Source organism: Sinocyclocheilus grahami, unplaced genomic scaffold (assembly GCF_001515645.1).
Source record: "Sinocyclocheilus grahami isolate Dianchi unplaced genomic scaffold, SAMN03320097.WGS_v1.1 scaffold330.1, whole genome shotgun sequence".
Lineage (NCBI taxonomy): Eukaryota > Metazoa > Chordata > Actinopteri > Cypriniformes > Cyprinidae > Sinocyclocheilus > Sinocyclocheilus grahami.
In genome coordinates, this window is record NW_015505509.1 from 266,768 (window position 1) to 286,426 (window position 19,659).

The 19,659-nt window shown below is 35.7% G+C and overlaps 1 protein-coding gene across 1 annotated transcript in view; it reads right to left on the reverse strand.

Annotated features, from left to right (window-relative positions):
* Nucleotides 1–2,383: 2,383 nt before the first annotated feature.
* The window catches only part of LOC107602551 (actin-binding LIM protein 3-like), a 73,802-nt gene continuing 56,526 nt past the window's right edge, over nucleotides 2,384–19,659 (reverse strand). The window contains exons 7-20 of the mRNA XM_016295079.1: nucleotides 17,562–17,649; nucleotides 16,033–16,091; nucleotides 15,879–15,950; nucleotides 14,089–14,127; nucleotides 13,674–13,803; nucleotides 12,283–12,381; nucleotides 11,833–11,962; nucleotides 6,794–6,834; nucleotides 6,414–6,443; nucleotides 5,899–5,954; nucleotides 4,783–4,843; nucleotides 4,670–4,677; nucleotides 3,997–4,077; nucleotides 2,384–3,337 (exon numbers count right to left, since the gene is read on the reverse strand). Of these exons, the coding sequence (XP_016150565.1) occupies nucleotides 3,224–3,337; nucleotides 3,997–4,077; nucleotides 4,670–4,677; nucleotides 4,783–4,843; nucleotides 5,899–5,954; nucleotides 6,414–6,443; nucleotides 6,794–6,834; nucleotides 11,833–11,962; nucleotides 12,283–12,381; nucleotides 13,674–13,803; nucleotides 14,089–14,127; nucleotides 15,879–15,950; nucleotides 16,033–16,091; nucleotides 17,562–17,649 (1,008 nt within the window). The 3' untranslated portion in view covers nucleotides 2,384–3,223. The remainder of the gene's footprint in view (nucleotides 3,338–3,996; nucleotides 4,078–4,669; nucleotides 4,678–4,782; nucleotides 4,844–5,898; nucleotides 5,955–6,413; nucleotides 6,444–6,793; nucleotides 6,835–11,832; nucleotides 11,963–12,282; nucleotides 12,382–13,673; nucleotides 13,804–14,088; nucleotides 14,128–15,878; nucleotides 15,951–16,032; nucleotides 16,092–17,561; nucleotides 17,650–19,659) is intronic.

A 19,659-nucleotide genomic window follows, 5' to 3' on the forward strand; every position in this document is an offset into this window, starting at 1 on the left:
AATCTGTGTCTCCAGACCAATGCCTGACCAGACGCAGCCGGTTTGTTCTGAGAGAGCCAGCAGGATTAATCTCATTGTCTCAGTGAGGGAAAGCAAAATACAAGAGCCAATGCCACAAGCAAGAAGCAGCGCTCTCATTCCGGCACCATGCCAGAACAGCAACTATCAAAACAGTAGGACTTTCAGGAGATCAAGAGAAGTAGTACCGCCTCACCATAGGGGTCCTGTTAGAACTCAGCTCCTTATAAAGAGAGACTTCACTTATTATAAACAAAGCAGCACAAGAGTAAGAAAGATCTGAGAGCCCAAGTCCAAGAGAAATTGAAAACTAAACTACAAGCCTCTGAATCACTATGCCACCCACAGCGGGCTTATGTTCCAGGTGTATCGTTTCTTCTGAACGTTTGAAGTTGAGGGTCTGTATGAAATAAGATGAATATTAAGTTGAAAACAGAAAATTCTTGTAGAAAATGATGAGAAACATCACATGAGAAAAACAGTTTAAAGTCAGTTCGTATAGATCTATGTGTAAAAGATAAGGCACTGCATGAGAGCTGATGGGAAGAGTAAAGGAAATCCGACTGATAACCACGAATCGGTTTAGTATAACGAATCGTTTGGAAACCGATTCAGCAAATCAGTAAGTATGTCATCACGTGTCATTATGCATTATTAAGTCCTAAATATTTTTTCAGCTCGTTTTCGGCTATTATATTAATAAATAACATATTTTTCGCCCCATCAGTCAAATCCTCGGTTCATTCGAAATGCATTTACAGTTAGCCCTCATCACGAATTGTACACATCCGAAAAAGAGGTTTCAAACAGTCAGTTATTGACTCAAGAACCGCTCGAACCGATTCAGTTCGATTAATGAATGAATCGTTCGGTTTCGTTTAGTGAACTGGTTCAATTGATTCAACAGATCCGACTCAAAACAGCGATTCGTTCATGATTCGAACATCGCTAATATGGAAAGAGGGACGCGTTTGGTGCAGTGCACCTCCAATAACAAATAAAACATTGGATTTAACGGTTTACCTGCGCTTTCAAATCATTGTTACATAGTCTGTGTGCAACAACAAGAGCAGTCGCGGCCATGCATAAGATGACAATTAGCCTAAACAAATGTATCCAAAAATAAGTCTACGCTTATCTAGCGTCATTAGGTTTCTGTTAGTTTAGATAAATAAACTTTTCATGCAATCATTTGTGAATGATTATTTGATGTCATTTTACTCACGTTTGCCGTTTATTTCCTTATCAGAAGAATCAAACAAAACTCCTCGACTTGTTGGAAACACACATTGCAGCCCGTGCACCCATCGATGTTAAGTACTTAAGTGACAGACACTATCTGCATTGAAAGATTCTCAATGAAGTTACAGAGACCGACTTCCCTCCATTATCCTGCTGGGTCCTAATGCTGCCTCTGACCGGGTTTGATTACAGACTGCCCCACATATCTACTGATGCCATTCATCACACAAAAACACAGTTTTACAGAAGAAAACAAACTTTTATTGCAATATAAGATGTACATAGTCTGTTGAAACTGACAGATAAATAAAGTTAGGAAGGTAGCAGTAGTGATTAAAAAAGAGAGAATCAAAAATATGGTTATACTCTAGCTCTCTTCCTTCACTATGAAATTAATAGAACACTTCATAACAATCTATTGGGCAAACAGGTTGTAAACACTACACACAAAGGCAGAAAACATGATGGTTTCACCTGTTTGTCAGTGAGGTACAAAAACTACTGTCAGTATCCCTTGGCATGAAAGACCCCACGGTTACTGTTAGGTCCTAATCAAGGTTAGAGTTTGTTATTTGTCACTTGCTTCAATGGTGTGATAATGTTGTTTGTTTGTTTTTCATCAAGTAATATGTGAGTGTGAACAAGTTATGTTCAATGGCCTTACAATCCATGTTTACTTCCTCTGCATTCAATTTATTACCAAATCAGGTGACATAATCACCCTGGCAATGACCCCAAAATTTTATTAACCCACTTAAGGTATCACAGCATTTCCTAATCCATCCTAACAGGAGTGATGAAAGTAAACTGCACTATCCTAACCAACAGATCTCTCTTTTTAAGAGCATAACATTTCAAAAAAGAAAAGAAAAAAAGAAAGAAAAAACATTGCACCTTAATTCTTATCTGTTTTGTCTTCATCCGTATCAGACACAAGCCATATGTATTTCTACCATCACAATTTACAATGAATGTTTCATCAATATTAACTCTAATAATCCTAAAGTCTTCTTGTGAGTTAACCCACTTAAGGTATCACAGCATTTCCTAATCCATCCTAACAGGAGTGATGAAAGTAAACTGCACTATCCTAACCAACAGATCTCTCTTTTTAAGAGCATAACATTTCAAAAAAGAAAAGAAAAAAAAGAAAGAAAAAACATTGCACCTTAATTCTTATCTGTTTTGTCTTCATCCGTATCAGACACAAGCCATATGTATTTCTACCATCACAATTTACAATGAATGTTTCATCAATATTAACTCTAATAATCCTAAAGTCTTCTTAAAAGTGTACATTCAGTATTCGTTACTCCTTGGAAATGACCTGAACAAAGGACAGCACCGTAGTGCTCAATTTCATCTGCTAACTTCACAAATAACAGTCAGACTTTGGTATTCATTGTCAAGCAAATCATCGCTTATTTCAGCCCATCTAAGCTTATGTAGTCCTTGAATAACAGTGAAATAAAAGGACTGAAAAATATTATTTTATAACCTTTAAATTAAATATTACTTAATAATGTACTTGATGGATGACATTAGATGATTCATCCACTCTCATTAAGGTTGTATTAATCATATTTACATTCTGTTCACTCACTTTGCTGGTGCATAAATTAATAGAGAACATAAGGCAAAATTCAAAATCCTTGAATAAGGAATCCTGATTCCTTAGATTTGTCATTCAGAAACAAAATGAAATGTGTTCACTTTACACTCAAGTCAAAACTAAAATGTTCCCACCATTCTGTGTATCATGTTATTTATTTATGTTTTCCTTTGTCAGGTATTTTAGCCTGTCTGATCATTTATATGCCTCTGTCACAATAAAGAGTTGCACAATTTCTAGGTACAGTCCAGGCATGACTATGTGTCTGAGACACAGGATGTGTTTGTTTAGTTAGACTGGAACAGGTATTCAGGTCTCTCTCTCTCTGTGTGTGTGTGTGGGACAGGAACACTAGAACAGCCGAGCTTGTTTCTTCATCTCGTTCCTCTTCCACAGTGCCAGACGGTCAAACTCCACCATTGTCATCCCAAACACCTCATAGAACTCCTCAGGGGAAAGATGCCGCTAAAATGTCAAGGAAACATACTACTCAGTATATCCATCTATTCATCTGTTTTAATTTTTTGTAAGCATTTATTAAATATTGAGAGAAAGAGACAGAGACAGAGAGAGAGGGATAGATAGATAGATAGATAGATAGATAGATAGATAGACAGATAGATAGATAATATTCTCTTATGCTCACCAAAGCTACAATTATTTAATAAGAAATACAGTAAAACAGTAATATTGAGAAATATGACAATGTAAAATAATTGTTTTCTGTTTTAATAAATATTTTAAAATGTAATTTCTTTGTGAAAGAACCAAATTAGTTTGAAATAGAAATATTTTTGTAACATTGTAAATTTATTTATTGTCACTTTTGATCAAGCTAATGCATCCTTGCTGAATAGTAGTAATTTACTAGGTAGATAGATAGATAGATAGATAGAAAATAATTGTTTTCTGTTTTAATATATATTTAACATTTTAAATTATTTCTGTAAAAGAACAGCATTTGTTTTTAACATTGTACATTTCTTTACTGTCACTTTAATCAAGTTAATGCATCCTTGCTGAATAGTATTAATTTATTAGGTAGTAAGTATATTAAGTATTATTTTCTTTCAAACTAAAATCTTACTGACCCCAAACATATTGTAATAATATAAATGGTTTACCTCCAATCTAGCCCGGTCTGCATCCTTTGGCAACCTGTTACGCCCCCTAGTGGTCACAATAAGTGCTTCATATGGGTAGATCTGTAACAAAAGTTAGCAGTGCACGTCATTGTAAACTTTAAACTACATAAACGCTGAAACTCATATTTATTGATTTACAAGTAATTGTCCTGACTGAAACTTTCATTCATAGATTGGTAATGGAAAGCTAAGCATTATTCTCAGAGCAGGCTGTGCACTGGTGGACCTCCTTTTCCTCTCACTTACAGTTGAAAAAGTGAAAGGAAATCACAGAGCCTCTGGCACAGTAGCTGTAACCGAGACAGGAAGCGACACCAAGCAGAACAATATAGTTCTTGACCAACCAGGAGCAAAGGGGTCAGACAAACCCCTGCCCTCTTCACGACCCCTGCACTCACTAAGGGCCAGCTGGGGAAGGACACAGTGGCCTTATGACCTGGAAGCACTAATTTGTCCATCCTCTAGTTTCCACATGCTTTGACCAGCAGGACGTTGCTTTGACCCATCAGGGTTCATTAGACTGACATAAATCTGGGCTTTCCTCTGGAGAAGACAGTGGGCTAATGTTTCAGAGGTGCCTCTGTTTCAGGATGTTTTAGTGTGTCTCTGGGCCCCCTTTAATCCTCTGGTAATGCTAAACCATCGTCCTTACCTTGTACTCTGTTGGGAAAAAAAAAAAGATTTTAAAGTCAGAACTCATTTTTGTACAAATAATTTCACTTCTAAATAAAATCTCACCTTAAAAAAAAAAACTAATTTACTTACCTCTGATTCCCCAGTTGACTTCACTGCCACTGTCATACTGATAGTAGTCTGCACTCTGTGGCTGGAAAACAAATAAACAGGCAAACATAAACAGGATAAAGTTTTAATTGACATTTCCAACCCATCTGCTTTTACTGCTCTGTCTGTCCAGTTACTGAACATTAAATCAAATATAAAAAAAACGAAATAAACAAGCAATAAACAAAATATTCAAGACATAGTATTTGTAGTTACAAAAATGCAAGTGTGCTTTACAAAAATGGAAGTTGTAAATAAAACTATTATTATTGGAGGTCATTTCATGTTTAATTCACTGTGTTACTTGCCAACTGTTTGTAAATTTACTAGCAATTTATGAGTGAAAATGGTTTTACCTTTTTTTTCTCAGTGAAACTTACCCTGTGCAATCCATTCCTGCCATATCCGGGCAAAGAGGCTGACTTGGATATGTAGTCTTCAAGTAATAAGAAAGAACAATAAACATGATTTGTTAAAAGTTGTTACATTTTGACTGCCTTGTCCATGAGTGCACAGAAGAGGGCGCTAGTGACCAGGCTTGAATCCGTGTTAACAACACTGCAAATATTTATCTGTTCTTTTATTTATGCAGAACTTTTATCCAAAACAAATTAACTACAGACTACAGACACAGCCTCCCTGGGGTTAAAAGCCTTGCCAAAAAATTATGAGAATTATATGCCTTGCCAAAAACATATGAGCAATTCTCAGGAGTTTATGGTTTTCTCTAGGATCTTCAGGGTCCAAAAATCTTACAAGCTTCCAAACGTATATAATAAAACTTAATACTACAACAGCTTTCACATTTCAGTTTCAAACTTCCTACTATAAATCCTTTTTATTTTTTGACAAAATTTATTTTTTTTATCTAAGAGTCACTCACCATTCTCTGCTGCAAAGTTTGTCCGAGGAGCTGAAGGAAAGAGAAAGGAACATTACAATTTCTTTGGTAATCTGAAAATGAAGTTGTAAATAAAACTATTATTATTGGAGGTCATTTCATGTTTAATTCACTGTGTTACTTGCCAACTGTTTGTAAATTTACTAGCAATTTATGAGTGAAAATGGTTTTACCTTTTTTTTCTCAGTGAAACTTACCCTGTGCAATCCATTCCTGCCATATCCGGGCAAAGAGGCTGACTTGGATATGTAGTCTTCAAGTAATAAGAAAGAACAATAAACATGATTTGTTAAAAGTTGTTACATTTTGACTGCCTTGTCCATGAGTGCACAGAAGAGGGCGCTAGTGACCAGGCTTGAATCCGTGTTAACAACACTGCAAATATTTATCTGTTCTTTTATTTATGCAGAACTTTTATCCAAAACAAATTAACTACAGACTACAGACACAGCCTCCCTGGGGTTAAAAGCCTTGCCAAAAAATTATGAGAATTATATGCCTTGCCAAAAACATATGAGCAATTCTCAGGAGTTTATGGTTTTCTCTAGGATCTTCAGGGTCCAAAAATCTTACAAGCTTCCAAACGTATATAATAAAACTTAATACTACAACAGCTTTCACATTTCAGTTTCAAACTTCCTACTATAAATCCTTTTTATTTTTTGACAAAATTGATTTTTTTATTTGATTTATTTATCTAAGAGTCACTCACCATTCTCTGCTGCAAAGTTTGTCCGAGGAGCTGAAGGAAAGAGAAAGGAACATTACAATTTCTTTGGTAATCTGAAAATTTATTATATGTAAATAACAAATGCAAATATAAAATCACTAATTTGGGTAAAATAAAGCAATAGCAGTACACTTTAAGAAACATTTCCCCTTAAACTAACAGTCATGCGCATAGTGTGGAATGACCTAAATATGCAGTTACTGGTACATAACATGTTGCAGTTTAGACCGATACTGAGGCTTCTTACTGTATGTCTGCCATCAGGTCAGACCTCTGAGTCCCCTGAGTTTTGGGACCACTGAAAGAACCATTGGAAAAGTCTCAAAACTGTCAACAAATAGAGCAGAGAGCAAGCTGCTCACCAGCCACACTAAAACACGGCACATCAAAGTGCTCAATGAGCCTGAAGAATGCTGATGAATGGGGAAAAAAGCCATGGCAGTGTAAAGAAAAAAGGAAAAAGAGAAAAGGAGAAAGCAAGGGAAACAAAAGGAAAGTTATGGATGAAAAGGAAGAAAGTCTCGCTAAGAAACCTGACATGAAACTATATTTTGAATTATGCATTGCAATTTTATGCCAGGACATTATCCGGATCTATTTAGTTAATTCATTTAATCCTGATCAATGTAATCCTTGCTGAATAAAAAAATAAAAAATAAACAATTAAACAAAATAAAATAAATGAATAAAAATGAACTTTTGATTGGTAGTGTATTTCATTTATATTTAATGTATATACAAATTAAATATGAGATTAAATACAAAGACAGAAGTTGCTTCCTTTTCCTCCTGGCTACACAATATTATAATGAACATCCACAGTCCCAACTTTCTGGTTATGTTTTATTTATCTACGAAAACTCTTACCCACAAACCATCTAATTGTGTGGGAGTGTTTGATCATCAGCAGCATTAGGTGTCTGTCTAAACCTTCCAGGATGTCACCACTGTAATCCAGTGTATTAACTCAGTTGTATAAATTGGCTCTACAATGTCACTCCCAGACTTCCCCTTGATCTATTTCATGTGCTGTGCAGTAAATACCACCTATTTCTATTCATGAATAAAACCAAGCATTGTGAAGAGTAGCGATGGATACGGGGGAGGGCGAAGCAGGAATAGCAAAGTCAGATCCATGTACTGAAAGGGGAGGAAAACAGGGAACTAAAGAGAGGGAGGGGATGAAGGGAAAATTCCAGATGCTTCATGCACTTCCCCATGAGATACACATAAATAGAATTAAGGAGAGCAACCCGCTCACATGCACATGAGGAGGAATGGAGAAAGAGGAAAAGGAAAAATGAGAGAAAAAAAAGAGTAGGAGTAGAAGGTGGGTTGTAATGTAGGAAAGTTATTAAGTGAAGACAGATACGCATACCAACCCCATTTATCAAATAAATATAGAAAATATTTCACTACGATGCAATGAAAATGTAAACAATATTTACTAATATATACTGCATATATAGCTAAGGATGCACTGATACATTTTTTTTGGCCAATACAAATAAACAACTAATTATTTTAAAGTTATGGACAATAACTGATAAATGGCTGATATTAAAATTCTATTCTATTTTGTCTAAAGAAAAAAAACTGTGCATTGGTGCATCGTCATAAAAGTTAATGCAATGCATCAGTTTAAAAAAAGTGTGCATCAGATACAAGTTGACATTTGTATCGCAATGCATCGTTTCTGCATCGCTTAAGTTAATTTATAATTTGCTATCTATCTGAACCAAAGAAATAAAAGCGAACTATTTGTACTATATTGAATTTCATAGCATCATATTTTTTTTCTATTGCATCATATTGCATTGAATCGCATTGTATTGAATCAAACCAAAATCAGATCGCACTGCACCATAACAGGGGTGAATCGTATCGCATTGCATTGGTAGCTGCTTCATATGTATCTTTAATATATTGTAGACTATGCATCGAGATGCGTATCGCATCGGCCTACATACATACGCACACCATGCATATACTAAAATATTAGCGTGTCAGATATACAAAGGTTACATTTAGTGTTAATATAAGGAAAACATCAACAGAGAGAAGTGTGTGTGTGTGTTTGTGAAAAAAGGGCGAGAGAAAGAACAAGAACAGTTTACATTGTTTTTTTTCTGTCAAACACATTGTTTTGCTTTTTTTGAATTTTCCATAAAAAAAATTCTGAAGCTTTTTCAATTCTGTGTGAACTCAACCTAGCTAATGCTAGGTGTTAAGGGGGTATCAGAAAGAAAGAAAGAAAGAAAGAAAAAGCTACAACACTCACATATAACAACCCAGAGGGAAATGAATTTAACACAATCCACAACACTCAATATAAAGCATCTGTATTCATATAAATGAGATATTGAATAAGCACAGAAAACACTATAAAACTCTTTGTATTATTAGACACGACATGGATATTGATAAATTGCCTTCAATGCTAAAGCAAAACCAGTCAAAAACAGCACTGAACTCCCATCCATATAAAACACACACAAGAAGATTCAACACAAATACAGAAGCACAGGCCTCACACAGTCCCTAATGGAAAAGACTTCACAGGGATGAGAATGTAAGTGAGGGACTAGAGATCAATCGAACAAACACACAACCCAAAACGCAGACAGACAGATGTACACGGGGAGAGAGAATACTTACAGAGTGAATGGTGACCGAGGAAAGTAGAGGTGGAGGGAATTTTGTATTTAAGGTGGTGAGGGGGAAAAACAGGGAAAAAAGAATAAGGGAAGAAATATTTGCATCCCATAGAGTCTTTAGTGAGATTTTAAGTTTGGTACCCATATGGCAGAGAAGCAAATGATCTGCATTACAATAGTATGAGTCTTTTGCACAAACACAGCTAGACATCTACAACAATATAACACTTTTCACTTACACATGCAGATCCACCATATGGGTAGCAAAATATTCCTTGTAAAGTGCTCATTACAGGCTTGTGACACGAGGATAAACACAAACACACACTTGACTACACAAAATGTAGGCTCTCAGAGATGGTTCTGACCTTTCTTAGAACTTGATGGACTGAGCAAGTATCTGAATTGGCCAGTAAATAAATCTGCAGCATTAGTGCAGCTCTGTGCAAAACTCTGAAACAAATTAATCTCCCTTATGCACTCTAGATCTCTGTTGTTGTGTACTGTCCATGCTAATTGGCAGGCCTACATATAATCTCTGCCAGAAGCTTTGAAGAACTCAAACAGCCAAACAGCCATAATTCACACAGTTCTATAATCCCCTGCACCCTGTGTGCTTGTCTTTTAAACATTTTAGCTAATTTGATGCTGTCAGCAACCAATAAATGTCTAGCACGCTCTATTCCATTTAACACCATTTAGTATACTTAGATTCATTCCACAGATTTTATCCCTCAAAAAGGGTCAGAACTGCACAGAAAATGTCTGAAGTATTGTAACAACTATCATTCAAACAATTTTGCACATTCATAACACGTTTAAAGCCATTTCACAATCTCTCCTAAAGAAAATGTGGACAAAGATTATATCTGGGCCTATAGATACAGTCATGGTCAAAATTATTGGCACCCTTGGTAAATATGACCAAAGAAGGCTGTGAAAATAAATCTGCATTGTTAATAATTTTGATCTTTTATTTAAAAAATTCACATAAATCTAACCTTTCATTGGAGAACAAGAATTTAAAATGGGGGGAAATATCATTATGACATAAATGTTTTTCTCAAATACACGTTTGAGAAACGTAACTAATTGCGTTACTTTTTAATGAAATTTTTTTTATCATATTTCCCATGAATAAATGGGAAAAAAAGTAACTTGCATTACTTATTTGAAAAAGTAACATTTCATTGTAGATTTAAAAGTAATGTGTTACTTTACTAGTACGAAAAAAAGTAATCTGATTACGTAACTTGTGTTACTTGTAATACCTCCAACACTGATTACTATTATTATTATCCTTAATTAACTGTTCCTGATATATACATAAAATACATCACTTTTTTGGTGGGGGGAAACATTGGCATCGCAAAAAATCTAAACTGTTGAGCCCAGATGAAATCCTTAATGTTGAGCACTTTATTACCCATAAACACACTTTATCATCTTTATAATATATCAGGTATAATTGTATTATTTATCACTTTGTTGTAATCAAAAGGAATATAATTAAGGATAATAATTAATCCTACCAAAAATGGCACAAGCCTGTAATGCACACACACACACACACACACACACACACACATATATTTCAGATCCTCAGAGAGTTCTTTGCCATGAGGTGCCATGTTGAACTTCCAGTTACCAGTATGAGAGAGTGAGAGCGATAACACCAAATTTAACACACCTAATCCCCATTCACACCTGAGACCTTGTAACACTAATGAGTCACATGCCACCGGGGAGAGAAAATGGCTAATTGGGCCCAATTTGGACATTTTCACTTAGGGTGTACTCACTTTTGTGGCCAGCGGTTTAGACATTAATGGCTGTGTGTTGAGTTATTTTGAGGGGACAGCAAATTTACACTGCTATACAAGCTGTACACTCACTACTTTACATTGTAGCAAAGTGTCATTTCTTCAGTGTTGTCACATGAAAAGAAATAATAAAATATTTACAAAAATGTGAGGGGTGTACTCACTTCTGTGAGATACTGTATATACACAGTATATACACATAAATACACACACAGACACATGCAGTTAAGGGAAAGATGTACTATTGCTATTGTTGAGTTAAAGGGGTTAGAGTTCATGACATTTTGAAGACATACTAACCAATGTACTTGACAAAAAGTTGTGAGATTGTAATTTTATGAATGAACAGACAGAGATATGCACATAAACAACCATCTATCAATGATCCGCCACCAATAACTAACAGAAGCAGTCTAGGGACTAACTAGTCCCTAAAGTACATAAAATGCAACATTTAATATGTTATCAGCTGTCAGAGAAACAATATGGCTGCCATTTGAACACTGTGAACCTCTGTAGGATGTTTAGGCTTTCACGCTTGCTCATTTCATGCTTAAACAGGCTTGCCTTCCTAACAGCGGTTTCTCAACAGGGTTGATCTTAATTTAGCGTTCAGTGGTGCTTCTCTGTGGCATGTAATGCAGCCACTTCCCAGTAAATCTAAAGCAGAGGGGGGACATGGCAAGCTTTAATCATGCCTCAGCAAGCCTCATCCTTTTTTCATCACCCTCCTTTAAGAAGTAAGGATGCGTTCGTGCCAGTTCTACATTCTTCTGTCATGCAAGGAACGGAAAGCAGGAGGCACTCTGTATTTTAATATAAGGCGTTTTTCTTCCTCATTTGCTCACTACTTCTCTTAAAGGCTTTTAGACTAAAGGGTTTGTGGAGGACAGCTATGGAGGACACTAACACTAATCAGACACATCTTTCCCATGAGCCCACACAGCCTCAGGACTGAGTGTGAGGGAAAACAGGCCGGGGCAGGCGGAGCACACTATACCATGTCTCTTATAGATGGGAGGCTTCCTGTAGATATTGGGCTCCCCTGTGGCTGAGAAGAAAAGGAGAGATTAGAAATAAAACATGAAGGACATGTAAGTGACAGGCAGAAGAAAGCACGGGGCAGGATATGCTTTTTTGTTCTTCCTCTTCAGGCTTCCAGGGACCTTTAGGGTAAGGTAGGGGAGAGTGGAACAGTTGAAGAGAACACAAAAATGGAGTAGAGCCATACTATAGATGTATAGTATAGACAGAGTCAACAGTTACAGGGACTTTGATTCATTAACAAGACTTTAATTTATAGTCAAATATACTGCTGGATGAATATGAAAGTGATGACAGCAGCCAATGAGGTGTAGAGGCCTGGCCTACCTGGCACATGGAAATGCTTGGGAGCTTGGTTTGTGGTGGGCGTGCTGGACCGGGCATCTAGCTGATTGCAATAGGGTGAACTTCTGCCACTCTCAGTGCCTGCAGCAAGCCCCAAGCCAATGACAGTAACAGAACCAGAGCATGAGTGCACACGTCCTGTGCGCCCTAACTACACACACTCAATCATCACACCGGCGATCATCAGATCAATGATCCAAGATTAGCCAGGCAGGGACAGTATGCATTTCAAAACAGAAGAAAAGACATACTGTGCCAGACAGAGGGGTGCATAGGATGTGGGTGGAATGGCAAGACAGGCTCCCAAATAACATATCCCACATGAAAAGCCTATATAGCTTATTTTGATTAAAGTCAACATGAAATCTCTTATTGTGGTCTTACTGTAAATAATTCATCACATTCTCATCATTTAAAAAATGTAATTCATCAAAATTTTGTAACTTTTTGGGTGACATCACAACTCGAAGAGCCAATCAATTCCAGATGGATAAAGTCCTGTCTTTTCCAGTGTGTTTCATTAATTTAAATAAAACAAAAATAAAGAAACCAATGAAAACTGAACTAACTGAAATAAAATAAGTTTAAGCTGAAGCACGAAAAGCACTAAAAGGCTACAAGTGAAATAAAAATGAATTAAATTAAGCTAAATAGAAATACAAAAATAACAATAACTATAAAATAAAATAAAAAACCCCGACAAAATTACTAAAACTAAAATTTACTAAAAATAAATGCTACTTCAAAAATATTAATAAATACTATAATAGTATGCAAATAATACTGGTCCTTTCTCTTTTTGTCACTGAATGTCCCATTTTACTTCTAAAAAAAGTCACAATTCATGTTGACTTTAAAATCATTATCAGTCACTACACTCTACAAAGGGTACAAATGCTGTCACTGGGGTGGTATGGTTTCAAAAGGTATTCCTTTTTACCATATTTACCCCTAAAGGCTGCATAACGATACCTTAAATGTACATATAAGTATCTAAAATGTACAGTTTGCAAGGGTACTGCCCCAATTAAAGTTTTTGTACCTTTTTTTCTGAGTGTTTGCTATGTAACTGGAAACCACATTTTATAAAACGTATAAAGAAGGCAAAGCAAGAAATATATAGTATATTTTTCCAATATACTGCATATTCAGTATAGTTCTCAAGCCATTCCTGCTGAAAAGACCAGCTTAGACCAGTATGTTGGTTCAATCTGGTTAGCACTGGTCCACTATCCATGTTGTTTACCAGCAACACATGCTGGTCAACTTGCATAGTCTTCTAATGAAGCTGAAAGCTGGTTACACCAGCATCCCATATATCAGGGATGAGAGTGTATTTTTTATTATTGTACTGCTCAGCAGAAGGGACTCACCATATCTGTAGTAGTGCTGTGGAGAGCGGGGCGTGATGGGAGACATGCCCTGTCTGCTGTAGGTGGGGGAGTCTATGTACCCCGGACTGGAGGATCTTCTCATCCTTATGTCCATACTATCATACATGTCCTAGTCACATAAAATGTCATTATTCATTACTATGACTGTGAGAATCTCTCACTTTATTTACTCAGTGACTGAATGATTCATAGAGCAACAACTGTCAATTTAACACACTTAATCGCTACTTTAGACAGATTGATAACTTTTTTGCAAAATATATTGCTGTTGACTTATCTAGAGGTTGACCGATATGACTTTTTCAGGGTCGATGCTGATTATTACAGATCAAGTAGACTGATAACTGATATTTTGAACTGATATACTGTATATATATATATAAAAATTAATTGCCAAGTCTTTGTAATCAAGGATCTCGTTCTCCATTTTTGCCTGAGGAGAGGGACACACGACAGATACACACACTCACACGTCAAACGCAATGAGCAGCAATGACAGCAATGATGACAGGCGTCGACAACATCAACAACACAATTAAGTGTGGGAATAATCCTGCGGCACAGTTGGAACACTTTAAAGCAAGTGCTGTTAGAATACAATTGAGCTCATGATTGAAACTGTAATGCAGCACATAAATGCTATAAGAATGTCAAATTTAATTGACATTAAATAAGACTGCTTATGACTTTTTTTTGGAGTGAGTATAAAGTCCTTTGTTAACATGCAAACTGAAGGTTCTGTTTTTATTTTGGACGCATAAACTACATGACCCAAATACTATTTCAAGGAATAGTGCAACCAAAAATGAAAACCATTATCATGTACCTACCCTCATGTCATTTCAAACCTGTATGACTTACTTTGTTTTGTAAAACTGAAGATATTTAGAAAAATGTCATTTTCCAAAGCTTCTTATTTGTGTTCAGCAGGATAAAGAAAGTCATACTGATTTGGAACGACATGAGGGTGAGTAAATGATGACACGTTTTTATATTTGGGTGAACTATCCCTTTAACACATTTAGGTTAGTGCCTTCCTTTACAAGTAGTCCCAGATAGTATTTTAAGGGTTTGCTTCTATTTGAATCTTATACATGTATAGTCTCACGCTTGACCTTCAGCAGAGTATGGACCTGCAGGGCTTGACAGCACATATGCTTACACTGCGTTATGCATACATCAATCACACACAGCACAAAGGTTACACTCGGGCCGGCCCTTTACTTCCACATGTGATGTTAATGACTGCACCACTGCAGAACGCACACGAACACATTATGAAAAAGCCAATAAACTCAAGCACGAGAGCCATCCATCTTGGGATGACCAATAATACTTACATTTATGTATTTGACAGATGCTTTTATCCAAAGCAACCTTCAGTGCATTCAAGCTACACATTTAATCAGTTCATGCATTCTCTGGAAATCAAACCTGTAATTGTTGTGTTTCAAGTGCCATGATGTACTAGTTGAGAAACTACAGAAATCTTCATGGCACTTTACACTACCACTGCAGCGTTTGGGTTCAATAAGATTTTTTAATGCCTTTAAAAGAGGCCTCTTACACGCACCAAGGCTGGATTTATTTGATCAAAAATACTGTAATATTGTGAAAAATATTTGTATAATTTAAAATAACTGTTTTCAATTTGAATATATTTTTAAATGCAATTTATTCCTGTGAAGGCAAAGCTGAATTTTCAGTAGCCATTACTACAGTCTTCTGTGTCACAGGATCCTTCAGAAATCATTCTAATATGCTTATTTGCTGCTCAAGAAACATTTCATATTATTATCAAGGTTGAAAAGTATTTTTGTGTTTTTTAGGATTCTTTGATGAATAAAAAGAATAGAAAGAAATAGAACAGCATTTATTTGAAATATAAATCTTTTTAATCTATTTAATCTGTTCATTCAAAAATGGATGTTCTGTCATTATTTATATAATTGATTTTGGTAAATTGGTGTTTTTGTGTTCCATGAAAGAAATTCAGTCACACAGGTTTGGATCAACATGACAGTGAATAAAAGATGACTGAATTTTCATTTTTGGGTGAACTGTCCTTTAACCCTAAAATTAACATGAACACATTATGTCAAATTTCAAAATCAAATGTTCTGATTTTGTATCATTTACAGCTCTGTTGTCTTCATTCAGGCTGGACAGCGACTGGCTACTTACACATATGACTCTGCTGGGTGAACTAATGCTGGAGCCTGGTGGAGAGATGGAGGTTTCTGATGTGCGCCTGAGCTGTAAAATGAAAACAGAATAGCTTGAGAGTGAGATCTGAAGGCATTTTAAAAATCATATAACTGTTAAAAAAGACATTTACTCTCAGTTTCCTCTCTGCTCGAGATGCTTGTTTACACACAGGATGCCACACCTCTGAACCTGAGAAACAAACAAAGAGGAGGAGAATGTTAGATACAATGCACAAAACTTCTAATCCAGCCATGTGTTCATTCAAGACACCTTAAGATGACTTGATTTAAGACATGAAAAGAAGGGATTCTAAAATTAAGCCACATGGATTTTTTTAAAGAAATACTTTTATTTAGCAAGGACACATTCAATTGAGACACAAAAGTGGCCTTTACATTGTTACAACAAATTAAAATAAATGCTGTTTTTTAAACGTTCTGTTCATCAAAGAATCCTGAAAAAATCATCACAGTTTCCACAAATATCTTAAGCAGGACAATGGTTTCAACATACTTCAAAATATTACTGTTTTAAAACTAATAAAACCAAATGCAGACTTACTGAGAATAAGAGACTTCGTTCGAAAACATTTAAAGATCTTACTGAACCCAAACTTTTTTAATTGGTAAGATTAAAGTATAAATTAAATCCTATTTCTACAATCATAATCTGATTTATATTATAAACTGAAAATTTTTTTTGAGTAGACACTGGCGCCATGGCTTTTTTGAAGAAAATGTGGACCTAATGGACTTTTTTTTAAAGATTTTTTAAAGATTAAGAGATTTTTATTGTACATTTTATTCAGTTTGGCATCTTAGACCTGCCTGCCAATCATATTCCTCCTGACCTTAGTGGTGAGTTTGAGATTTAGAAGCAGATGGATAAGTCAAACTAAGGCAAATACATTTTAACGTAATCACTCTATGAGAAGAAAGGCCAGAGTGCATTCATTCAACTGTAGTATTTTAAATTTCAGATTGATGGGTTTTTTAATCCGATGCTCTGTCTCTGGCTGGCTCATTCTCTCCCTTTCTCGTTCCCTAACACACTTACACATCTCATCGCTGAATGTGAAACAGAACAGACAAACACAGAAAAAGACCTGCGGTGCATTCTAATGTCCACCAGCCGCTGGCACTGGAAGTCATATGAGCGATCACACAGTTTCACAGAGGAAATCTACTGAATGGGGCATTAAGATAGATCACGATGAGCCTCTGTGACTCTTTGGGGAATAACATGAGTTTCTTCATTAAAGTCTTCTCACTACAGCCTTTATCTCCCGCATGAATCTTGCATATTGTTCATGATGTTCTGGAAATGAAGCTAATGTTGAAAGATTGTCATGGAATATTGTAAAAGAGCTCTTTTATTAGTAAAGTGCTCATCTGCTCTGTCACAAGGATGAACTTTTGAACTTGAATGACCTTGGGAATGACACATACACATGATTAAATTAAGTGTAATTTGAGAATTTTGTTAGAGTATCTATAGAGTATAGAGTTTTTAAATATTTCTAATGTTTATTTTTAGAAAAAAAATCTATTAAAAGGGTTTTAAACTATAGTTAGACATGTTCCCACATTTTGGTAATTACAAAGCTCATAGAAAATGAATAGAAAATAAAACTTGTTGGCCTCTATAACCTCTCCTCACCTGTGAGATACATCTCCTCTCCTTCTGTAAACATCATCTGACAGCGGGCACAGCGAGCACAAGTGGGGTGGTAGTGCTTCCCTCCAGCCTGGACAGAGAAAGACAGGGACAAACAGAACGATAAGAAAATGTTGAAGGTTGCTCTAAAAGATTCTAAAATAACATGTACAGCACATAAATGCTCCACCTGTTAAACCCATTATCATGAGTGCAATAAACACAGTCAACATATACTTGTCTCAACAGTGTCCTCCATACTAAGCAACAGAGCAGTCCTTCTTTATTGCTGTTTTAATACTGCTCAAGACTCATTTGAGTTCTACAGACGTTTAATGACTCTCTTGCTCACCGTACACACATTTAAAGCTTACGCAGATCCTTCAGTGCCAAGTATCAGTAATTCAGAGAATTGTTCCCCTGGGCCAGTTAAAAAAATATGAGCTTGTTGATGGAACTGGAGAGAACAAACCCTTTTTTAAAACATTTTCACTGTTTGTTTAGAGTTGAGGAAAGGGGACAAAATAGATAGAATAGAGATGTCACCCAAGTGAATGGTGTAAAAATTGATTCATGTATTATAATTAAATTTATATAACAGTTAATACCTGTCCTTCAATCTAGTCAAGCAGCATTCCAACAGTGCTGCTATAACAGTCCAACAGTACTGGCACTTTTCACAGTTTGTATTTACGTTGTTGCACCAGTAGGTGGCGACAATTGACTCTATTTATAAGTGAGTCATTGGAATCATTCACTCAGTTCTGATTCGCTCAAAAATACAGATTCATTCTGGAACTAAACATAATGTGTTGATGAATGAATTCTTCAATTATTTAATCATTTAGTCAACTGATTTAAATCCGACAACACATGTGATTGTCTTTGTAAACAAGACATTGAACCATTTAATCACTTACTCGCAACCAATATGTTCAAAACAAATTAACTGGTAATGATTCAGCAACAAAACATATGACGGTCTTTATGAATGAACCACCAAGTGAGCCACTTAAACAATTTGTTCAAAACACTGATTCATTCAGGAACAAAACATATGACTGCCTTTATGAACGTGTCATTCAACCATTTAATCACTTACTAAACTGATTCATACACAACTGATTCATTAAGGAATGAAATCTGACTGCCTTAATTTAACAACAAAAATGTGAGTTTTTATGAATGAGTCATTGAATCGGTCACTCAAACTATTTAGTCAAAACACTTATTTATTCAGGAACAAAACAAGTGACTGTCTTTATCAGTGAGTCCTTTGAATCAATCACTCAAATGAATTGTTTAAAAACCCTAATTGATCTGAGTTGCTCAGAGACACAACCACTGATTCTTCTGCAGTGGTGGACAGTAACGGAGTAGTTTTAATTCGTTACTGTACTTAAGTAAATTTTTCAAGTATCTGTACTTTACTGGAGTATTTTTATTTTGAGTAACTTTTACTTTTACTTCACTACATTCCAAAGAATAAGATCTTACTTTTTACTTCACTACATTTCATAAAACATATCGTTACTCCTAATAATATATCACATGCTCCGGCATGCAGAAGCGGTGTCTGATTCAAGAACGAACTGATTCTTTTCAATTAACCTTTTAAATCGGTTCGCAAATCGCACCAAACGATTCATTCACGAATTAGAATTAACCGATTGCAGCTGTTCTCGAGTCGACAACTCACTGATTCAAATGAACCATTTAGTGCGAGTCTCCAGTGAACTGAATTCAGTGTTTGAAGTAAGAACCGGGAGATCTTGTGAGCTCGCGCGCGACTGATGCTGCTAAAAGTAAGTTACTGTCGAATTTTAGGATTAATTATTGTAACTGAAAATCATATTTAGGTCAAAACTGTCCGTTGTTTGTGAACTAAATCTGCTATAAAGGGTGATCTATTTAAGCCCACTGAAATGCTTGAATGCAGACACATCAACATCAGCGTCTCTGTTTTAGGTAAAAAAAACGAAACATTAAAATGCTACGCATTTAGCCCTATGTGACGTCTGTTTTTATATTGTTTATCAACAGTATACATTTTTATATTGTTTGGATTAACTAGCCGAGTAGACAGATATGAATGTTTATT